Consider the following 26157-nt stretch of genomic DNA (forward strand, 5'->3'; position numbering starts at 1 on the left):
ACAAAGGGCATTACTTGACACACCTCGGAATACCACCCAATTAACAGTTAGGATTTACGATTATCTGGGCTTTCGGCATCTATGGACATTTAGACCGCCACGTATGAGGACGACTTCCCTCGGCGAGCACACTATCCGGAGAAAGAGAAGGAAGCGGCTTGGGACCTATAAGTTAGGTAACACTCCGGAATTTACCTGGTGTAAATGAAGAAAACCCAGGAACACATCATTCAGGATGGCCTGAAAAAGCTGTTTCACTTTTTAGACAGAGTGCCTCCGCAGGGAATCGAACCCGGGGCCACTTGCACCGAAGGCGAGAGCGTTAGCTACTACGCTACGCGGGGCCATCTCCAATTCACAGTGTTGCCAACCCAACATCAACTGTATGTCAAACGAAAACTTACAATACCACATTTGTTATTCAGTGTTACAAACTCAGGATGCTACAGTACCACAAACATCCAAAAACATCCAAATATTGGAAGCTTCCACAACAGTAATATATGAAAGTGAGAAGCGTGTGTCAATCCATATCAGAAGTAACTTTGTGTCGCATATGATACAATGTATTTCTAATAAGTAAGAAGGAAGTTACAAGGAATTGGAAGTTTTACTTTCTTCGCAATATTTTATTTGGAAAAATTGCTTAAAAAGAGTATCACATCCAGTCACCTATGGTATACAATAAATGTAAAGATTACAATGCCGTTTACAGCAATATGATATATTCACCCAGTTTCGGATATACGAAAAGCATGTGTAGAGATTGACATATTGCTTAAAATGTTGCTTTCGTCTTCTCTGCAATAGCTTTTGGTAGTTGTAATTAGAATAATATCTCGCAGTTTCATAATTTTATGTAGTAATGTAAACTTTACGAATATTCACCATATCTCCGGAATGGGTGGCGACATAAACTGCTGTACATGGCGTTATGATCTTTACGTTTATTGTAAACCGTTTAAGTGATTGGATATAGACATAACGCTTACCTAAGCACTTTAAAAAAAAAAAAAATACCTTTTGCAGAAAGTAAAACTTTTAATTCATTTTAATTTTGTTCCTACATTTTACAAATACGTCAGATTATGTTTATAGTATTCGACATTACGGTGCTTCCTTCCGATGTGCATTGACATGACCGACTTACTTGCGTTATTACTGTTGTCGTGCCCTCCAAAATTTGGATGTGTTATTGTAGCGCCCTTAGTTCGTAACACTGAATAATAATTGTGGTATTACCAGTTTTCGTTTAACATATTAATGAAATATGTAAATAAGCTGAAGCAGAGCAATTTAAAAGAGCTTATGTTGGGTTGACAACACTGTTCATCGGGTGGTATTGCAGAGTATGTCAAACAATGTTCCATTATCGATATATGCGTGTTATAAACTTTCATCGAATTTTATCTATTGCTTTAGAATCTTCAAGAGCATATATTTCCTTCGTAATTCTTGAAGAAACCAATTCCTTATTACACTGTTCCTAATATAACATAAAATGAAACAACAAAATGACCTTATACAGTAGAACCTGTCTAATCCGTCACCTTTGGGATTGAGGGTATGGTCGAAACGCAAAAAGGTCGGATTATCAGAAAATACAGAAAAATACGGATTTGCAGTAAAATAAACAATCTCTGAACTCAAAAATGGCTGTATCGTTCTCTACAGTGAAAACAAACGAACAGTAAGCACTAAAATCTGCACAGTAAAGTACAGAAAACGCGCACAACGAAAGAAACGATACCAGAGACGACGGAGCACTAAAGCGGATATGCGGTAACAGCAAGTAAACAACAATGCCGCGACGGCAGTAAACGACAATGGGCCTCTTGAGTCATCGACGAGTCGGGACAAGTTCGGATCGAGAACGGTCGGATCAACCGGAGTGGGGGACCAGTCGAGGGCGGACGAGAGGGGTTCTACTGTATGACTAAATTATAATTACAAATTTGTTGATAAATATAACGTTAAACCAAAAATCCTAGAGATTTTAACTCGTTATAATTTGAATGTAAGATCTTATTTAATGTAATAATAATATAAAATATAGAGAGATAGGGCTCAATTGTGAATTAACACAAATTGGGGAGGAAAACATTTTTTTTTTTAATTAACTTGCTTCGATTTGATTGGAATTTGAAATCCTTCTTCAGCACCGGTGCTACATGAGGCAGAGCTACTGCTTAAAGTGGGATTCGAACCACTATTAGAGTTTGTATCCGAGGACTGGACTCAGAACTACGGGTACAGAAAGCCGCGCATTAGTGGGCTTTGACCACAAAGGGGTATACTTTTTAAAAATGCTCTGCTTTCTTTACGGATCTGGTTAGTTGTTAACTATTAAAAAGTAAAATTGCCTTACATATCTGAAATGGGTGTTCTGTATTGGTATGAATTAGTACAGTATTGGTATGGATTGGTATGTACTGTATACGTGAATAACTGTAATTTGAAGCCAATATTGGTAACTGATTTCTCTTGCAGTGGAATTCTATTCACCTATTTGGTCTATGACACATGTGTTTCCAAGTTACACATTGTTCAACTTATTTTTTTGCTGTTGTTCTTTCACTTTTAGCTCCTTATCGGTAACAAGCCGAATTTCTGCTTTTCCATAGATCTCAATCAGATGAGAAAAGAATTAGTTACCCCTTTCCCTAATCTTATGTTTTAATATCGCAGTGTGACTACCAGGGTTGGCTGCTTTAAACCAAGGTGGTTTAAACCAGCTTTTTTTTTTTTTAATCCAACTGGTTTAAACCAAAACAAGAAAAATGTTCGTAAAAGTGTAAGTGTTCGTAAAATCTTGATGAACACATATTTGGGGGTTATCACGTTTCACTTCCGTACATTATTCCTATTATATTCAGACCTAAATCCCCCATTCATTACTCAGAGATTATACTACAAAAGCAACTTTTTTTTTTTTTTTTGTAAGTTTATAAATGTTTCTTTTTTTTATAGTTTGTTATTACGGTTATGCAATAGCAATCAAAGAAAAATTCTAAATATTGTTTCGTTTTATTAATGTTTACTATTGATAAAATACACCGAAATACCGAACTTTTTTTTGGGGGGGGGTTCATACAAACCCCACGAGAGGCATTTATTGAAATCAGAAGTATCTTTGGTATCTATTATGTATAAATGGGTCAGAGCCAAAGTGGACTCAAATAATTCGTATCTTTATTCACTTCTCTTACTGATATGCAAATTAAGTCGTTGTATTCCTTTAACTTGGACTAATAAAAGTCGTAGTGAACTAACCTGGATTAAATTAGTTCTTCTGTAGTATTTTGAAACTGTCCATATGTAATTCTGTATAATGGTTTCACTTGTGCAACTGTTTATCTTTCTGTCCTTCTGAAATGACTCTTGACAATTATATTAACAAGTATGGAAAGATCAGTACAACGTATTTTTATCAGGAGTCCTTTGTGAGTGAGTCGGCAGACGTATCGCATTTGTGGCCAATTAGTTCCGGTTTCGAGTTCAAATGGACGACAATTCCTTTCGGATGTAAGCCGAGAAACGGTTTGGACTTCGCTTTAAGGTTATGTGACCTCTTCCAGCATAACCCGGTTGTTGCATAATAACACCAAGGCGAAACAAACTTATTTCTGTCCATATGTGATACAAATACATAGAGCAAATTATTTAACCCAAAAGACCAGGTTTAACCCCCCCAAAAATATTTTTTTTTTGTTTTTTTTTTCAACAAAAACCATGGTTTTTGCCAAACCTGGTGACTACATTAGGTAATGGGCTATGAACAGTACAGGAAGAGAAAACAATATTTATCATTAAATTTGACATACAAACTGCTACCATAAACAGGTGAGAACAATAACAGTAATAGAAGTAAATTATTCCTGAAAACAAGCAAGAAAAGTACAAATTATTAAGAAATTCTAACTGATTGATATCGCAAAGCTAAATTTAGACGGTATAATTATTACGTGCTGCTTGTTATATAAAATAGAAACAAATAAATAAATAATGATGATGAAGGGGTGTATTCAGTTCATGACTCGTTTATATGCTACATTTTAAGTGGATGATAAATAGAAATGAAAGAGTGCTCGGAAAAGAAAGTATTTTTGAGACTTTTTTTTTTTAACAGCTTTTCTGTATGAGAAAGTTTGGGCTTAAAAACTTCTTAATTTTAATGCAGAAACAACAGTGTGTTCCACCTTTCTTTTCACTTTATAACACGAAAGAACATTTTACTACTTACTGTATTCTGGAGACAAAAATGAAAAGGTTTCAAGAATAAAAGAAAACTGGTCATTCAATAGGAAGGAAAAGGCGCAAATCGGTGAACGCAGTGTGTTCTCAAGTTCTAACCGTTTGTAGAGTTATTAAGAGTAGTGTTTGACGGAAAAATTGTTTTAGTAAAAAGATGTTACAACAACGAATAAAGAAATTCTGTGAATGCTGAACTTTAACTACCGTGTTAACACCATACCCAACGTAGTCGTTGATTGCTTTAATTTTCCAAACTGAACTCAAATTAGGTTCTTGTAACAAAAATGTGTTTACAGTAAGTTGCTTCCGAACGGAAACTGACCGTTATGCGTTATATTATATAAAACTGACCGTTATGCGTTATATTATATAAAAAAGAAAAGGTCTATGTCTTCTTCGTTGTCCATGGTAGTATCTTCTTACCTAGCAGACTGCAATCCAAAAAATACGCATAATTTTCAGGTACCAATTAGGTGGTTAAGAAACCAAACGACACTAGTGGTACGTTGGACTGCACAACTTATCCCTGCTAGCAAACCAATGCACTGCTTCTTTGAAAATCGAACAAGATAGCCGGTCTCGGATTAGACATAGAACTAAGAAGTATTGTATGTTGTAATGGCATTTTCTTAATTGTAGAATGCACTATAGGAAACCAAAGGTTTACTTGAACAAAAAAATCACAAACAGCCCAAAAAGGCGATTTTTTTTTAAAGAGGACTATGAGAGAGAAAGAGAAAGAGAGGCTATTCCTTAAGAGGGAGAAGGAGTGCGCCACAGCGGCCGGAATATTGGTGTTCAATTTAACATGGGATCTCAACAAATTTTTAGGCAAATCATGGTTTCATTTCGTTCTTTCGCAAAAATGTCTCAATAGCTCACTCAATATGATGCATCTCATTTTAAAGGTGCAATTTGAACGCTGTGCGTGATATTTTCTTCTTATAAATACAGATAATTATAATCCAAATTCCCATAAGAAAATGATCAAAATTAGAGGGAAAAGTCTTCTGTTTTTTTACAGTAAGGAAAAGAGCTAAAAGCTTCGGACTTTTTTGAGAATGGAGTACTATCTTTGTATTTGTGCGCTACTGTACTATTTTTTCGCTGTTTCCAAAGACATTCATTACACAATCGATGAGAATTTATATCCTTCATTATTGAATCTACAGAAATCAGAAATCAGATTTTTTCGTGTTCACGTACTTGGCCGTCTAACTGCTAGATGGCACTATAGTCATTCCTCATGCCACTTTCCTTCTCAGCGGGAGCCAGTCCTTTTGAAAACCTACTTTGAACTTCTTTACAGGGGCGGGAGGAAGGAAGTCGTTGTGAAGAATGGGAACTTCAAACACGAGGAATGGCAAAATTTATGACCTCTTTAGTTGATGGTTTATGTTTCAGCAGTACAGTGTATTTGTAGATTGTTTCTATGAGAAGAAGTAATTTGTGTTTGTAGCGATAAAGTCAACCTTTCGACAGAGATTTGTGAAGGAGAAGCCGAACCAAAGTCTTCGTTTATCTATTCCAAGAAAGAAATGAAAACTTCCTGCAGGACTGAGAATATACATACAAGAGAAAAGATAAAATACATTATTATAATCTTATTATAATAATCGAGTAGATTAATCCCCGAAATATTCTTTGTTTACCTGTCAAAAAATCAAGAGTAATATAAAACTCTTCCATCAGCTTCCATCGTACACCATACTAAACACAAACATTATATATATATATATATATATATATATATATATATATATATATATATATATATAGTGGCGGATCCAGGATATGATCAAGGGTAGTTTGTCCCTTTATCCAGAGTAAACAGGATTGAAGCCCATTTTATCCAGTGTATACCTGAACGTCAAGGGGGGGGGGGGCTATAGCCTCTATAGCCACCCTTGGATCCGCGCCTGTATGTGTATACTGTTTACAGTGCCGGATTTACGTATAAGCTAAACAAGCTATAGCTTAGGGCCCTGCTCTCTTGGGGCCCAAAAATCTAAAGAAAAACTGGATATACATTTCTAAAATATAAGAAAATTAAAAAATAATATAAAATGTATATATACGTAACAACAATGCTTCCTGCTGTGTAGCCTTCGTTCATGTAATTAATGGGGCTCCTTCTGCTAGTCTGCTTCCTAAATTATCTCTAGTTTGTTCATTTCTGTGTGTAGGGTGCCTATGTTCATCTGGACACATAAAGGACCCCATTACCTTAAACAGCTTGGGGCCCCACTAAACCTAAATCCGACTCTGACTATCTATTTATGCATGTTTGCTCCCTCTCTTTTCGAAGGAGTGTTTCTTTGATATTGCTTCCAATTCCGGCAGGTTTTACCAAGGGGGGAAGAGTCCTTACTCATTCCAGGCATTCAAACTAGGGACTGGACTACTGGCTTCCAACATTCTCTCCCCCATGTATCCCGGTCTGAGTCAATTGCCTAAAGCCCATAAAACATTCAAATTCAAATGTAGATGTTGTTCATTAGTGTCGACACCGAAATATTTCTCAATCAATGGTAGGGGTGTTTGGTATCCTCAATCTGTCTCCCTCTTATTAGCGGAGAAATACTCTATATTCGGTAGTAATTTTTATTTTAAAAAAAGTGCTGTTTAATGTATCGCATAGGAAACTAAATTTTAATATACCCTAGTAGTATAGAAACGCACCATACGGTACCTTACCAAATAAACATCCTATGCCAAGGATGCAAACATTAACAATAATAATAGAAAAACACACTAATAAACATTTTAAAGACAGTCTTTCATTAATCAAGTCGCACTTAAAAGCAGTGGCGGCTGGTGACAATTTATTAGGTAGTGACAGAACTATATTATTATTATTATTATTATTATTATTATTATTATTATTATTATTATTATTATTATTATTATTATTATTATTAGAACATATATAGAATTTCAATTTAATTATAATTGATTGTGCTTACATTATCAGTAATCAGGTAGGTACTGGTTCTCTTGCTCCTTTCACTGAAGTTATATTCTTCTTCATGCCAGTCAGTTATATATTGAAGTGAATTCAGAAATCAAATTTGGGGAATAAATCTTGAGATGCTCTTATTTAACTAAGTTTGTTATTTATCTTGTTGATAAAAAAGACACATACACACTGATATTGAATAAAACACGAGTACACTGTTTAAAAAGAAATACTTCACTTGCACTGTTTATTCTCTTCGAACTTTCAACTGAACACGTTTGGTTGACTAGTTAAGATGCACGATACTGAAACTCCATGCGACAATTTTTCTTGCTGGAAAAGACGTCGATAATTCTTTTTTTTTTTTTTGTTAAAATTATCTATCTCATTAACGAATGTCTTTTCACATAACAACATGCCTAACGCAGTTAATCTTTTCTCTTTCATGGTATTTCTTATGAAAGTTTTTATTCTGTTCAACATCGAGAAACATCTCTCTGCTTCTGCTGTTGACATTGGCATAGTTATCAATAACTTTAAGAGTTTAACTGTTTCTTGAAACATGTCGCACAATTCATCGTCTATAATGAACATTAAGAATGACACCGCGCCAGACACCGTTCTCAGTTCGGGTCTCGAATAGCACACTTGAAGTTCGCTCTTTAATTTCTTTTCCTCCAAGAAGGGATATTTTTTAACCATCTCACTGAGATAATTATCGGGGAACTCCTTTTTGTAATTGTCAAATTCTTCTACAGCAAATAATCTCGTAGCTACAAGGTGCTCAGTGAAGTGTAATCTAGATTTGATCTCCACTAGAATTGCATCACAAACTTCTAATGTTCGTCTTTTTTTTGTCGTTATAGAACGCCTCACTTCGCCATATTTTTGCACATGGTCCGTCTCTTGCAGTTTCTAATTCGGTTTCTACTTCCTGAATAATGTTGTCAATTTGTTCTCTGACTGACTGCATACCAAGTTGAAAATTATGCAGATGTTCTCGAACCTTGACTGGATCAGTACATTTTTTCTGTAGTTGGCTGAAAATAGTTTCTACGTGTGGCATAATCTTGTGGAAAAAAGTCAACCAAAATACGAAATTTTCTTCATTTAATAATAGCTTGTACGCGGAAGATTGAGTTAAGGTGGTTTGTAATGTTATATCTTCACAGTTTTCTATTGCTAACATAACATCAATTAGATCTTTCCGATACTCGTAAACTGTATTTACTCCACGAGACTGAAAATTCCACCTGGTGTGAGAAACCCGCGGCAACCCCCAAGCAGTGTATATGAGATCGTGAAATATCGGCTGCTTTTGGATTCTGCGTGACAAGCTTTCGTTGTCACGAGCTAGAAGCAATGGAAAGTCTTTCCCGTACACAGCTGATAGGGCGCGTATATGGTGATACCACTATGCCAAGCAGCATTCAGAAGCAAGGGCCTGGTGACAGTCACCGAAGCAGAGTTGCCACCGCCAGATCTTTCGCGCTAGGTCTTGCGACTAAATAGATACGGCAGCGGGCGGAAAAAAAGGAAGAAATTCAGAAGCAGTTATGATACTTAACTCGCTTTCTTTTAATATTCTGAATCTTCTACCTCTCAAGGCAGTGACATGTCACGGCGTCACTGCCTCAGAGGCCGCCACTGCTTAAAAGAAAAAAACAATTTTGGTTATGCATGACTTAAAAAAAAATGGGATGCGCTCTAATATAGGCTTACATACAGTTACTTTATAAATTCTTAAAATGACGCGCCCCATTCTTTTTATTTAGGCTTCCATAAATAAAATTATTTTTAACTTTTTAGTGCGAATTGATTAATAAAACAATGTCTTTAAAAGGTGTTTTATCATTTTTTTTTTATTCGTTGGACACATTTTCCAAATCCTAAAGTGATATGCAACCAGGGAAATAAGGGCTGGTTAAAGGCTAGTATTTATTTTAGGATAAAATAGTTGAAAATAAAAACATATTAAAATTTGCTTTTAAAATAAATAGATATATTGCAAAGTATGAAAGTAAAAATGAAATATTGTATTGTCGCCGGACTTACGTCGCTCTGTGACAGTTCTTAGTTCTATGACGTCAGGAAATAAGTTCAATGTATACGAACACTTATTCAATGTTTGAAACAAACACCTGTTACGTCCTTGTACACTCATCTCCGAAATGATTGTCGCATATCTATAACTGTCTTCATGTAAGAATATAATGTAATACTGATTTTGCTGGGTACTTTTAATACTGATACTATGTGTATAATCGGGAAATGTATATATGGTAAATTGCATAGGAAAATATTTATAAATACGAAAATTAGAATGAGTAAATCATAATGTTGCTAAATGGACACGAAAGTTTTATTTTCGTTTTATTGTTCTTATTTACTCCTCTTTTGACATGAAATTTGCAATTTGCATACATGTCTCTGCCGATTGTACACATACTAACATTATAAGAAATACCGGGTGAATTCGTTACCAAATTATATTCCTACAACAACATATTTATAGACATGCGACAATAATTTTGGACATGAGTGTACCTTCCTGAAGAAGGTGACATCTTTTAATTCTATTGTTAATGAAGTGGTCTATTTCCCCAAATAAAAACCAATACCAAGCAGGGCATTTATGCTCCCTCCTGTCCTTCTAAGCCGGTACCCAAGGCTAAATGTAACATTGCGCCCCTTTCCTGTTGTAATAGGAAAAATTCAGGATGGTCAGCTACTGGTATCGATCCCAGGACCATTCGAATGTGAAGGCGAGACAGAGGGTAAATCTGGTGATGATATTTTGAAAAGAAAATAAAGAAATGGATTCCACTAAAAAAGAGTCACATTGCCAATACATTTCAGGTCTTTGTCTGGGTTTTCTGCCTTTCAATTCCAAGTTTTTTTTTTTAAACCACGAAGGCCCAAAATAAATTAGAATATCGACTCTCCCGTTTTTTAAAAAATATTTGCATGGTTCTTCATTTTATATCAGACTCTTCCTGCACTATTCCCGCGTTATTTACCATAGGTAGAATCCTTTGAGAAAGAGACAGACGACAAGGTATGTTCTCTATGGTATGTTTGTGACCGTTATTTGAGTGGCTGACGGCTGATATCATGTTGGTCCCTCTTACAATATCTCTGTATTTATTTTTTCTTCAGTTATGTTTCTCTTTTAGCCAAAAGAAAGGAATTTCACTCCTCTGTCCCATTTACATCCGTAACCATCCCCCTCCTGCACTGTCCAACTTTGACCACATGCAGGGGAAAACGAAGGAAAAGGAGGGGTGCCATTTGCTTTGACGGCATTTCAGCAACAACCCCATCTGTTGCCAAAATAAGGAAACACTTTGCACTGCGATATCTTCGATTTGTCAAGGTCACTTGACTCCCGCCGACTCTTAAAAGCCGGCTTTCCTTGCATCTTTAGTGACGAATGGTCAACGCAGTAATACCAACGTCATTATTATTGATTTTCTTGACCTACAGTCTGACAATTCTAAATTCAAGTGTATCATAAGGATGGATTAACTACGAAAAGTTATGTAATCCGAGCACCAATTATATTATGTCCTGTGTGTATATATAACCGAATTATGCTTTTTTTAATGCACACAGTAGCTCTAACTGGAAACTAGAAAAAAAGAAATGAAATCTTTAAGTTTTAGGCGAGAGTTTTAACTGGAAAGCTTCGGGGGAATAAAGTCTTTCGGGAGCCCCTGAACGCAGAAAGACAATACACAACAGGATTTGTAATAATGTAGACTAGATTGGATCAGCACATGATAGCATTCAATAGCAAGTTCCTGCTGCTGCGGCGATGAACCCTCGGGTTCCTCACACCTTAGATTTATTCATTGACTTTATGATTTACATCCTTTGTTACCAGCAACATTATATAAGAGGAGAACAATAATTTAAAATGTAATTTGAACCATCATCAGAGGCGGACTGGGCCGCCCGGATACCCGGAGATTTCCGGATGGGCCCTGCTCTCTGCAAAATCACTTAAGATATTCCTCGATTAACTATAACTATTTCAAAACTACGTTCTCCAGTGGCGTAACTAATGGGCCCGCAGTGCTAGCGAACGGAAGGGGAGAGACTAGGGAAAGGGGGCCCCTGCCCAACCCGTAGTCTTGTTTGTTGAAAAATCAATAAGGCAGTAATAAAAAGTCCCAAAAATACACGTAAGTTGTTAACTCCAAAATGTAATCTCGTCCATAATTTATGTATTCAATAATGTGATGTGCAATCGATAACATATAAAGAGCATGGAACTGATTCTCTTATGCCAAAAAAGCCTTGTTAGACATGGAATTGTTGGATACGAGTGACGGCAATAAATAATGGTTCCCTGATCACAGCGGTAATGTCAGAAAACGGGCCCGAAGCCCCAACAATCGGGCACCGAAGTTTCGAGCTTGGGTTCCTTGTATTCACCAATGAAATATGTACTTCTTGAACGTGGGAGGTGGCAATGGAAAGGTCGTGGTCCCCCGAGCACAGCGGTGATGTCACAAATCGACCTCGGGGCCTGATGTCCCCAGATATCGCGCCCCGAAACTATAGGGTCGGGTTCCTTCTATTCACCAATGAAGCGTGGAGTTTCTGGACGTGGGTAGTTTCATTGGAAATTGTCGATTTTCCCTGAGCACACTGGTGATATCGTAAATCAGGTCCGGGGCCCGAAGCCTAAGAAATCGGGCCCCAAAGGATGTTCATGCCATATTCTCCATGCTTTTTGCTCACAAAAGTAAGTTTCCTTATTGTCCTGCCTGAATGTTATTCAACCGAACATTACAAGACAATACTGTGATGCTGCATGTCAGTAAGGTACAGCACAATATATTTGGTATTAAATAGAAGGGACCTGGGCCCAAACATGTGGGGTCCGAATTCTTGAGTTTCGGGCCACAGGATCGATTTCTAACATCACTTGTGCTCAGGGGACCCGGACTGTATGTCTAACACGATTTCCTTACCGTAGGAGTATTTTCATGGAATATTCTCCTTGTTCTTATCCAAGAATAACAAAGACATTACAAAGCTGTGGGAATTAACAGGGCATTAGATTGGGACAATTTCTTTTTATCGTATATATAAAGTACACGGGAAATAGTGAACCCCAATGGAAACGCACCAGCCCTTTCTTGCAAATCTTTTATTTTCTGACATGATTTTTATTTATTTATTTATTTATTTTTTACTTGTTTTCAAAACTCAGGTAGGTGGCCTCAGAGGAAGGGAGATAGCAAGATGGGGTTCCTAATTCGGTATACTTACAATATTGCACGAATACTGACGCGGCCCCATTTGCGAATATTGCGGGGGGTTGGCGGCACGCAATCTTAGTTACACTACTAATAGTATCATTAAAAATAATATAATTTGAATTGTATTTATGTGTGTGTTATGTGGAATAATTCATCCTAAGGAAATGTATGGATTACACAGGTCATATGGGTCTTTAATACGAAGGGGCCCCCGAAGCAAACAGGTCACGGAAAGATATTACAATTAATCATTGTCGTAACTTGGAACCCGATTAACGATGAGCTTTCTGGTGTTTTCTTAACACTTCATTTCACAGCGATTAGCAATAAAGCATAAACTCACCATTTCCAATTCCTAGAAAATACTGTTTCCACTTTCTAAACATTATTTACTGTATACAAATATTTGATAATTCTATCAGTTACTCAAGTATCATTACGCAAGTGTCATGTGAACGAGCATTTAGTTATCTTAAATTAACTAAAACTCGTACGCGTTCCTCTTTGTCAAATCATATTCTGGAAACATTTATGCTTATGGCCATTGAAAGGAATGTTCTGCAAAAAACCTCCAATGATGAAATTATCGATGAAATTGGGAAATCATCTGTCTTTAGAAAAATGCTGCTGTAAAAGTTGTTTTGATAAATGAACTTCATTACTCATGTATTTTATAAGAATTGTAAAACGCATCTGAAACATGACTGACATGCGTTGTCACCTGTATGTAGTCAATAAATATGCGAACGTTTACATCAAAAGTTTGTGCTGTTCGTTCCGTTTTTCTTTCTTGATTTTAAGAGGGTGATTCCTAACTGCCGTTAGTAGAAAAAATATTTTAGGCTGTAATGCAGTGCGAATCTAGGAGGTAAAAATTGGGAGTGGGGCAACCACAACCCAGACTATGATAGGTATATGATGGCTTTACTATAAACGTTCAAAATGAATGCAAATAATAGCTTAAATTATTTTTTCACTCAAAAAACGGGGAGGCCTAGCCCACCTGGCCCTGGGCTAGATTCGCCAGCGCTGTAATGCTAATATGTTGTAGTAATGTTCTAATTTAATTAGTGTTTAAGAAGTCAACAAGAAATTATTTCTTATCAAACTCAGGGTGCTGCTTTATCATAAATGTTTTTAAACCGTTTCACTATACTTTCTGTGTTTTCAAAACGTTACTTTTTTTTCTCACCACCATAACTGGGTGGTTACTCAATGTTTTTTCATTATATATCATGTAAACGAATCTACAAAGATAGACTATTATTTTACACAATAAAATTAAGTTTATTATAATTTATTCACTCATTTGAATGTACCATTTATGAAGATTAAATTCCTCATAATTTTGAAGATGGAATCGTATCATATTCAAATCTCTTTCAATATAAACAGTCGCTGCTTTGTAGGCACATGTACGAACCATTGCAAAATTTTTCGACTGTAGAAAATAAAGAAAGCAAAATAATACTTGGCTCTAGATACGCATACACAACTTTACATTTCGTGGGGGCGGGGGTTTAGCCATCCAAGTCTCCAGCCAAGGGTTCATTCCTAAAAGGACAGTCCACACTCCAGACCAAATCGGTATTCATCAAGGCCCTTAACCATCATTCTCCGGGTGGGCACTTGTACTCCCAGTCCACCTCTAACCATCAAAGTGCATTCCATGCTACCCTATTTTGAATCAAGCCTGGGACTTCAATAGGGATGGTATGGAGACGAGGCGAGACGAGACTTTGTCCAGTCTCGGTCTCGTCTTGGTTTAAAAATAGCTGTCTCGGTCTCGGTCTCGTCTCGAGTCAAAAATCGCCGTCTCGGTCTCGTCTCGGTCAACAAATGCTTGTCTCGATCTCGGTCTCGGTCTCGAGAGCCAAATCTCGGTCTCGTCTCGAAAGTCTCGAAATAAATAGGTGAAATTAAAATTGTAAAAGTATTATTATTGTAAAGTCTGTCGTTTCTGCTTCTTATTTTTGGCCTTCTTCTTGACTTAGAATTATAGTATAGTGTACTTCTTCAGAGCTAATTTGCTAGCGCTGATGCCTTCCATGCGTGTGTTCCAGTTTTAATCATCAGTGGGTATATCATATCTGGGATAAAATTCTAATAGTAACCCATATTTCACTTTCAGCAAAAGACTTTCTCATATGGCCTCAATACTGCCTATACAATTAAACTCTATTAAATTAACTTCAGTACTATACAGTAGTTTATTTCCTTCCTTAGAATAAGAATTGTTCAATACATTCTAACGGATAACGCAACACATAGCAGCATGAATATATTTAATCGTGCCGAATTTGAAATTTTACAATTTCTCATTTATTATCCAATACATTCTGTTTTGACTGTCATTTTAAAAACATAACATAACGTTCAATATCAGAACAAATAGGCTAAATTATTACTACAATATATTTGGTTTAAAATTGACCAAATGCTTTATTACCGTTTCACATCTACGTGTTTAATTGACATCTTATAACACGAAATTCCAGAACTTTGTGGTGGGAGCTACGGCACTCATCTTTGCTATGTGTGGCCTCGGGTTGCATCACGAAATAAGTTAGATTCAAAGTCAGATGTTTCTCATAGTTCGCGTCTCAATTTAAGTACATTCTGTTTCTTATACAGTTCCTAAAGTTGTAATGCATTACATACGCATACGTATATCCACTGCCGTAACATAGATTAAGCTTATTCCTGAGCTCTTAGCGGTGCATGCGATCTTTATTCGAGAAAACCAATCGTGCGTTCATTACGTTGAAATTTTATGTTGATCGAAAATTACTTGCGAAACATGAACATACATATTATATAAGTATATAGGTAATTCGAGCTAGTTGTATCTATTTTCTCTCTCTCGCCAAAACAAGTGATTCTTAACTTTCTAGTTTTCTTTTGTATTCATTTTCGTAGTTTTGCAGCAACATGAAGTATTAAATAGTCATATATATATATATATATATATATATTTCGCTGTATGACTTTCGTTAAATTTTGGATCCAATTTTACCCTACCTTACCTAGTAAATTTATACTATATATATATATATATATATATATATATATATATATATATATATATATATATATATATATATATATATATATATATATATATATATATATATGAACGTAAGTAGTAGACTATGTTAAGTCACTTTTTGGTCAAACTGAGTTTGAATACTTTTTTTAAATAATAGACTATGTTCTTTCTAGTGGTGTAATAATATAAGTCTAAAGCCATCTTACTACTTTGTAACTACTTAGTATAGTTTGAAAAACAGTATTATAGATCTTAGTTAAGGAACCGGTTTTTCGCTTCTCCTGTAAAATTACGAAATTATGACTTGGTTTAGTTTACCTCTGAGGTCTCGATATAAAATCATCACCATCATCATAATCAAGCATTATCAATCCACTGCTGGATGAAGTCTTTCCAAGTTTTCTTTACAACTATCTATCTTGGGTAATTATTTTCCAGGTTACTCCCCAGTGGTTCCTGATTTTGTCACAATTTCTTGTATGCGGACATTTCCTAGGCTGTTTTTGTCACCTGGTATCCAATCTAAAATTGTTTTCGTCTATCGATCATAATTTCGTCTTGCAATATGTCCATCACATTTTCCGGTCTATTTTAAACATTATTTCATTAGTACCAGTCATTAGTTGCCAAATAATTTATTTCTATATATTTGGGCTACAAATAGTTCATATCCTCTACTTTTGGAGCACAGACACGCTACTTTTTGATCTTCGGATCTGGCAACACTAACTTAATTATTTAAATCAACACAATGTAAGAGCCACCATTTGTTGTAATGGCTAGTACGTTTGATTTTGGTTCGCATGGTCCCGAGTTCGATTCCCGGTGGCGGTAATGTTCAACGACCGAAGTTTTTCGGATTCCACTATGATCAGTAACTCCACGTCTCCTTAGCCGCCCAAGCATAATCGTGAGACGTTAAACTAAAACAAAACAAACCAAACATCAACGCAATGTGTATTACTAACTGTAAGTCTTTGAATAATTGCATATAGCTATATCGTATTGGATCGAGTTTGAGGTGGTCGGTGGTCAAACAATTAAAATTTTAATAAAGCAGTGTTTTAATCTAAAAAATACACCAGGCTTAAGACTTAGGGAGAACAACTAGTGCTACTGAAAAGTTGTCAGTTACGTTTAATTTCAGTTACAATTTGCTTTTACATGTATTGCTGGAACGAAAACTTTGACATTAACATTATAAGTAGCCCAAAGACTATGAAAAACATCATATTTTGAAAACATTCTTGCGCCACAAAACAAATTACGAGTTATTTTAAAATATTTTGCACTTTAGCTACGTTATTTGCACTATATTTATAATAATATTTAGCAATTTATTTAAGTTCGCAACACTGCTTAAAATAATGTAACTGCGACTTGTTGTAATTAAAACTACTGAACACTAATGTTATAATGTTCCTGCCATTTGAGTTATTAGAGATCTCCAAAATGTTGATGTTAGTGATATGTATTGTCCTTTGTTATACTGAATAATATATGTGCTTTTGTGGTTTAATTTAATATCTAAATTAGAAATATGTAGAGCTCTTTCGTGGCTAAGCAGTTAGCCTATAGCGTGAGAGACCCGGGTTAGATTCCCGGCGGGAGCTCATGTGGTTCAGATTCAACGTTAATCAGTAGGTTCAGTCTCATATAACCTCGCTGCTGAAAGAGGCGTTCAACTCAATTAAAAAATGAAATGAAATTTTTGAGTTTTACTTCCCACGGTTATGCCGGTTAGGCTAAAGGAGACTGTGATGATGAGAGATGAATGAAATGGTGGAATGAAGAAAGTGGGAGGAAACGGGAGAACCCCGAGCAAACTCACGCACTAAACTAAATTAACTGAACAGAAATATGTAATATCAAACGTAGTGCAATTTGAGAAATTACAACTTTATGTTGCGTTGGCAACATTGCTTGTTTATCTAGTGGTATTGCAGAGTATCTAGAAGAATTTCCCCTTCCATATTTCACACAGCACGTTAAAAAAATTCAGCATTTTTAATATATATGATTATTATATATAACTAGATGAAATACCCATTTTTCGCATGGGACCAGTATTTGGAAGTCAAGGCCTGTGGGAGTATCACTATCTCAGCAACCGCGAAAACTATGTATCTGACACTAATATCGGTCATTTTGTATTATTTTTACATATCTCGGTACCCCCTCCGCAGCAGGTGAACCCCGGCCCGCATGCACTAGTAGCTGAATTTGAAAGTTATCGCTAATGGAAGTGACACCATTGATGTCAGCGACAGCAAAAATTATACATTTGACACTAATATTGGCCATTTTGGATTACTTTACATGTCTCGGTATCCCTCCTGTAATCTCAGGCCCGCAGCTGAATGGGGTGAATTTGGAGGTTAATGAGATTGGAGTTTTACCATTGATCTCAGAAAACGCGAAAACTATTTGACACTAATATCGGTCATTTTGTATTATTTTTACGTCTTATAGAATTATTCACTCTTGTATCACAATCAAAACAGACAATAGATTGGATGCAAATGACGAAACCAGGCACCGGAAAAACAAGTCTCTTCAATTCTGTTGACAGTTAAAAACAGGAAAAACTTTTTTAAAATATAGAAGTAGCTTTTGGCGTAAGATGCCAAACAAAACGCATCGGCAGGAAAGACGGGATAGGAGTGCAAGATGAGAAAAGACTGAATACGTAATATTCATATTCAAATTTGCATTGTTAACACTAAATTGCTTTCTATCAGCACTACCTCAACCGCACTGATCGAACCTGAAGGCATAACAATCTCAATTACAATCACGTATTTAACATTCAACGCTACTACATATTTTCAATTGTTTTCTTATTGTGTTTGCATGAGCAATTTTCGAGTGACACACATACACACGCCGCCATAAAAGGAAACTTTACTTATAACTCTTATTCGATCAAATGTCATCTAAACATCAGTGTGAAAATGCGAGTGCATGGACATAAATCAGTTAAGTGTATACCTGTCAAACATCACTACACATGTTTCTCCTCCTCACACTGAAAGAAAGTCAATTCTTTTCCTGAATATCTGGGATAGCAGGAAGAAAAACGTGAATTGTTTCCCAGAAACAACGAGGTCTTTATAAGGAATCTCGCATCTGACAAAGACCAATAACACATCTTCCGGTGTTGTTTTTGAGAACAATGATAGAATCATCGAACAATGTGTAAAAGTGCCAACGAAAACACAGTGCATCTGACAATTTTTCTTCTTTATAAATTTGACAACTGCAACTAAATCTCGTTTAAAACTAATTCACAAATTCAGTAGAATGGGGAAAAACAAATTAATAAAATATAACTGAATTAATTAAACATGAATATGATTTACAGATTACTGATTTATTATTGAATTCAGCTATACAGTGAAATGTGTGTCCATCAATATTAGTCTTATCTTACTAATAAAACTCAAACTGACCAAAGCGTATATATATTTTAAAATTATATATTTGTATTACAGTTTCGGCTATGTAACATAGCCTTCCTCAGATACATTACCTTAATAAACTGTCAAATTGTAGCATTGTAAGACTGTCTTATCATCCGAGACACAAGTCTAGATATGACTCTAGATCAGTGATGGACAAACTACGGCCCGCAGGCCAGATCCGAACTCTGAAAGGTTCTATCCAGTTTGCGACATGATTTCGTCTGACAAATGGAAAGGGTTACTTTCGAAGGGTTCTATTAGAAATAAACTAACAGATAAGCATGGAACTTCACTTCTAAGAATCACCAGGTTACGAGAAATTTCAACAATTAACAGACCTTAGTATTACAAGAATTTTGTAAAATGTATCATTGATGTTTTTACACTGACCTGCCTACAATTCTTTTCTTATTATTTTTGGCCCTCTCCAAGAAAAGCCTGCCTGTCAGTCCTAGATCATGTGAATTTACCGCAGAAAATGTAGTTTTTCGTAGGTTTCAACAGGATATTTTCCTACTTGGTATTCGTTTTAATAATTCAATTCAACAAATATTATGATAATACATTTGCTATTATAATTCGTCATCTCAGTGGCGGCTTTAGCGGGTAGGACGGGTAGGCACGGACCTACCCAAAAGTTATATATATCTATATATGCATGCATGCTAAAAGATACAATAAAGAGTAAATGTATTTTCCACTATTTATATTAATGGTAGATAATTATTTAATAAATACCATCGACCACTTCAGTAAAAGTAATTTCTTATTGTCATTAATCAATCAAATGTGTATATGCATCTATAAGCGAGGGATTGAGCCTACCCAAAATTAAAATCCTAAAGCCGCCCCTGCGTCATCTTTTGCTTACATGATGTTATCTTAACCTGTGGTACGCAGACTACTAGTGGCACGTGAATCACGGTTGGGTGGTGCGAACTTTTTAAGAAGATAATATTTTCGAAGAACTTTACAAGACAAAAAAATATGAAGTATGACCAGGGGTGTATCCATGGGGGTGGGGTGGAGGGTAAATGGGGGCCCGGCCTCCCAAACGGAATTCGACTGTTAGGTGTTTATTTAAACATGTTTACTAAAGCAAATGACGAATGCATATAATAGAACAGACGTGCTCATTCTTCACAAGGGAAGATTAAGTTTTACATGAAAATAACACCGGAAATTTGAATACTGTAAAAATTGTTCCTCTTTTCTCTTTTAGAATCGAAACTGTCGAAAACGCTGCAATGTATATTTAAACATTTTTGATTATTTGTTTATATATAGAATTTTACGCATCCAATTTAGGCAAATACTCACATTAAGCATTTTCTGAATGAAGAATCGAATATTTTTATACCGGAAATTGTCCTCATCAGAAGCCAAAGTTTTGAAAAACATGTTTTCGATTAACTGCAATTAGAATTTAATGTATTAGACCTCCAACTTAAACGAATATGCATATATATATATATATATATATATATATATATATATATATATATATATATATATATATATATATATATATATATCCGTCTTTCCCGTCACCATTTGCATTAGAATTTACCAATGGGTGTTCAAGAATTGTTTAATACTGCTGAGCTTTTACTTAGCCAAATTCTAAGCTCACGTGATTTCTGTTTGCAACCCTCTATCGAAACCGGAAGTGGTTAAAATTTATTACTACTTCCGGTGTCAGTATTGACTTCCACAAAGCAAAAATGCTCAGACATATCGAGATGCAGTTTCTATTGCGATCAATTCAGCTTCCCAAGGGTAGGTTCTATCTGATTCCTTAACCATCTATTTAATCCGAAATTAGATCAAATTAAAGATTTCCGGTTTCAAGCTTTATCGTCATACAACAAAAATAATCAGGCATAGCGAGTAATGACTTTTTGATATAGATACTACTTCAAGTTTGAGTATTGAATTCCCATAGTTAGGAAGTTTACTATAGTTTCATACTGTGAACCGAAACTCACTTGTTTAGACTTCCAAACTATGCTTAAGTGTCGGAAGTTTTATACAACGGCTTTGTCCGTCCGTCCGTCTACCGACACGTATCAGAGCAAAAACGGTACACGATATTTAGAAGCAGCTTTTTGCAATCGATTCAGCTCCGAAGAATTAGTTCCATCTCCTCCCATAACTCTATCCAAACTGAAGGTGGTTCAAATAAAATCACTTAAGGTTTCAACGTTTATCGTCACAGAACGAATTAAGTAAACGATGGCGATAACTTTCTTTTTCAAACGATTCAGCGTCTTAAGGCAAGAGGCCATGATCATCCTCAACACATTACCAAAACTACAAGTAGTTCAAATATTGCTTCCGGTTTCAATATTGATTTCCACACAGTAAAAACGGTACGAAATATCGAGATGCGGTTTCTTTCAGTCGATTTAGCGTCCCAAGAATAGGCCTCATCTTCTGCATTAACCCTCTATTTAAATTGGAAATGCTTCAAATTAGCCATTTCCGGCTTCAACACTTATTGCCACAAAACAAAAACGATAATAGACAGAGGCAAACCGTTTCCTTTAATCGATTTACTGTCTCAAGAAAGCATATCGTCACAACCCGCAACACTCTAGCATGTTGTACCAAGGAAGTGGCTGAAATTCACTACTACTTCCGGTTTCAATACTGATTTCCAAGAAACAAAACCGGTAAGATATATCGAAATTCGGTTTTTTGCAATCGATTCAGCGTCCTAAGAATAGATTTCACCTTCTCCATTAGCTTTACCCAAACTGAAACCATTTAATTTTAACCATTTCCGGTTTTAATACCAGTATTTATAGCCAAAGAACAAAATGGTATTAGATAGCGACAAGCGTTTTCTCCAAACGATTCAGGATCTTAAGGATACTATCACAACCCGCAACACTACCAAAACCAGAAATGGTTGGAAATTTATTTCGACATCCGATTTCAATACTGATTTTCATAGAGCATAAACGGTAAGAGCTATCGCTTTCTCTTTTTTTCCCAATAACAATTCAACTTACCAAAGACAGGTTTCGCCTACTCCATTAATCTACTATTCAAACTGGAAGTGGTTGAAATTAACCATTTCCTGTTTTACCATTTATCCCCATAGAACAAAAACGATAACAGATAGCGAAAAGCGGTTTTCTGCAAGGTCTCAAGAATAAAGATCATCACAACCTGTAACTCTCTACTAAAACCGAAAGTGGTTGAAAGTTACTACTAATTCCAGATTCAATACTGATTTACGTAGAGCAAAAACGCTAAGAAATGAAGTTTTTTGTAATCGATCAGCTTCCCAAGAGAGCTTCCATCTATTCAATCCAGAATTGGTTAAAATTAATAATTCCCGGTTTTACTCTTGGTCGCCATAGAACGAAATCAGTAAGGTATAGCAAATAACGTCTGAATGAATGATTTTTGATGTGAATTCAGAGTCCGCGGAACACGCTCTATCTCGATCCTATTAATCTATTACAACTAGTAGATACGATGTACTATTGTTTTAGTTATGTAAGATGTAGTTTGAATATTGAATTTCCGTACTTTGGAAGTCTACCGTAGTTTCACACTGTGAAACAAAACTCACTTGCTTGAACAGAATTTTGTACTTCAAAACTACAAAATTTTATGTTTGTTCCTTGATATGTGCAAAAGATATGCTTATGACCCTTAATACAAAATCCGAATGTGCTCATATGCAGTGGCAGTACCGTTAACAATAATATTTATTAATAGCTCATTAGTATCATTAACAATAATAAGATATTTTCATACAACTGCTATTTGCTGAGGTACTATTACTAAACTAAAAATATTCGAGCAGCCAGTACACAAAATAAATATAAAAGTAGCTATGTAATAAAAACAACTACAAAACAGAGAAAAAAATATTTTGTTCTGAATTCTAAAATAAACTTACCCTCTTTCATGGATGCACTGCAACTGTTTCTCATTGAGTCTTCTAGGTTCACCCTTTGAGTCCACTGCAACCGCATCAAGTTCATCGAAGGAGGGTGCCAGGAACAAATCTCGCATATTAATTGGCTTGCGACGAGCCAAAGATGAAGTGTTGTCCCCTGTATCATGATGCTGGACAGTTATTGGAGGCGGAAGTACAATAGGAAAAGTCTTCCAATGATATAAAAACTTTTCAGCTACCTGTAAATAAATAAGTTCAATCATTTCTTAGTTAAATGTTTACTTGCATACCTATATTAATAGAACACACATTTTTCTTAACGAAGATTTTTATATTTTGCTTTCGTTTACTATTTTCATTTTAGTATCGTATACAAAATTCTTCGAGTGTAATCTGAAAAACTGTTACTACATTGAGTTGGACTGGTTACTACTGAAATATTCAATGTCATGTACAATCATGTATGTCAGAACACAACCCATCAAAAATCTCACTGTATATAGTGTGTTTATACATCTTGTCCTAACAGCAAACAACTGTAATCTAGTAAGTTTTACTAACAGTGAATAGATAGTATAGACATACAACATTCACGAAGTTTCTCTATTTCATGTTCAACCTACATGGAAGGGTAACAATTTATATTAATGATAATTTATTATATACCATGAGACGCAAATTGTCAAAACATATATAAGTTGTTTGTTGCATATCAAATGGAAAAGTATTAATCAGGAATATGTTTTCCACAAGGACCATCACTTCATTGTGGATTGGATGTCCATTGCATATCTTTATATTTTTTCTGTGCACTAATAAAACAATCTAGCTTAGTCTCCATACTTATCCGACGTGAATCTTTGACATTTTCTGTGAAGTTATGTCAAGGATGACCATACGCATCTTCCGAGCAAGATATTGACACATTGCGGACAAAGATTACTACTGCTATGGCCAGGATCATTCAACTGATGTTGGCCAATCATGGAAAGAAAATAAATGTCGTCTCAAAGTGCAATCTCGTGCTCATATGAAGAAAATAGATAGTGTTTCAGAAGGTTGGTGGTTAAATTCTGGCACATGCCATTTCCTACAGATCATGAGTTATGGCTGTCTATTAACAGTCAAACGACTGTACTGACCACGAAACGTTGCTCACATTTCCACAAAACAACCAGAAATGCTCAGTTACCCAGTCTGTAATACAAGTATCGATATGTCAACGGGGAACATAGAGGCACATCGCACTTTCGTTGATGTTAAGCACTGATTTTTGAGTTTTAGGTCACCACACAAACCCATCTGGTAGCCATTTTATCAAATTAGTCATCTGTCTCATCTGATGATGGAGAATCCTCTCTTTGTAACTTACTTTCTTATTAGAATTTGAACTGAGACCGTCCGAAATTGGGACAAATTATTAACAGAGTGCCCGAAGCCTTAATAAACATCAATAGTATGGGGAATTTCTACCAGTGATGCGATGAAGAAAATAAGCCCAAAGAGTGTGGATCTTTACGCTATCTAAAAGGTTTTATCAATTAAATATTTCAACCACATGATAGGTTGGAGAATATTCACTGACAATAGACATATTCGTCTTAGGTTGACAACTTGTTCAAATTACATTAACTTCATCTTTGTTTTCATAAACTACAAAAGTTTTTGCACGGATGCTGCAAAACACATAAAACGTGAAAAAGACGGAGATTTCACTATTGAAACAGAACTAAATACTGTTCTCAGTGTTTGAAAGTAGCATATGTTTATCAGATATCGTATTTTATTAACTCAAAGTTGTATTTGAAAAAAGATATGAATATGTTTACCTCCTTCTCTTTAGTTACCGTATATATTTATGTAGAAAGCAAATCTGGTATTCATTTTGGGTTTTGAGCTCCTTCGTGGAGGATCCGGGTTCGATTCCCGACGGGAGATCAAGTGGTTCGGATTCCACGTTAATCAGTAGGTCCACGTCTCATATAGCCTCGCTGCTGAACGGGACGTTAAACTCAAACTAAACTCCACTCATTTTGGATTTTATGATGGAATTTATTTATGTGCTGTTACTGAACAAGTGAAAGCACATAAAACTAAGTCTAAGTAACAGGTTCCAAAAACTGAACACGGAATTTCATCATGAATGGGCAAGAACGCTATCTCAACATGAAGAACCACAAATGCAGGCCGTAACATGTGAGGGGGGGGGGCAGGAAGCAACTGCCCGCAGGGAAGCTCCCCGCCCTTCAAGGGGGCCCACTGTAAGACATTTTTTTACTCCATATACGATACGAACATGAAATTATAAATGAAGCATCAAACAGGTTCCCAACATTATAAGAACAAAATAGCACACAAAAGGCAAATAAAACAAAAATGAGTCGCGGGCTCATTTCAGTAAAAAATGTTTACTATTAGGGGTCCTAGAAATAATATTTATTCGTATGACTGAGATTTGTCGATATTGTCCCCTTAATTAATATGTCATGTATGGAACGGCCCCAGGGGAGTGCAGGAGGGCCCACAGGCTTCGGGTGCCCACCAAGAGTAAGAGAAAGATGGAAAGAGGAACTCTATTTTCGAATTTTGCGGGAGGGCCTTAAACAACTTTCTCTAGGGAGCCTAAATATTAATGCTTGACCTCTCAGAAAAAATTTAAGTTATGGCGTTGCACAAATATTAAGTCGTCCAGGGGTCACACTACAATGAGTCATATCCTCCTAAAGCTCATTCAACGAACCTTCTGATCCTGATGTAAACATTGCATAATTGTGTTACTCCGCCAGTCATCGGATGATTGGCTATCGGTCAGCACTTCTTTCGAGAAACACGTGCTTGTACCCTGTCGATGTTTTACTTATTCCCCGCATGTGGCCATATTGTTAACTGTGATTTGCGCTAAAGTTAGATCAAAACCACTTTCAATGCATGCGTATTCTCTTTTATTGCATTAATTCAATTTAGTTCTTATATAAAGTGTTGTTTCTGTTGTCTATTTCTAAGGAATCCTGGTAATGAGCCTTATACGCAAGGACTATTTTCTTCTGCCGCATGGGTGTTCTAAGGCTCTCTAACCAATAAAATCAAACAATCACCACGTGCATTTGTTTACATGAGGTACTGAACGTTCCTTGAATAAACTTTAGGCAATAGAAAATTGAAAACAATATGTTAGATAAAAAATTAATAAAAGAAAGAGAATACACATTGCTACGTTCAGCTTGCTGGATCCTTAGACC

At 35.8% G+C, this 26157-nt stretch overlaps 1 protein-coding gene across 6 annotated transcripts in view; it reads right to left on the reverse strand.

Annotated features, from left to right (window-relative positions):
• LOC145664628 (uncharacterized) overlaps window positions 1-26157 on the reverse strand; it is a 435530-nt gene that overhangs the window by 84434 nt on the left and 324939 nt on the right. For all 6 annotated transcript variants that reach the window (XM_081731459.1, XM_081731455.1, XM_081731461.1 and 3 more), the window contains one exon: window positions 22919-23157. In XM_081731459.1, the coding sequence (XP_081587585.1) occupies window positions 22919-23157 (239 nt within the window). The remainder of the gene's footprint in view (window positions 1-22918; window positions 23158-26157) is intronic.

This window comes from Thermobia domestica, chromosome 11 (genome assembly GCF_964235325.1).
Source record: "Thermobia domestica chromosome 11, izTheDome1.hap1.1, whole genome shotgun sequence".
NCBI lineage: Eukaryota > Metazoa > Arthropoda > Insecta > Zygentoma > Lepismatidae > Thermobia > Thermobia domestica.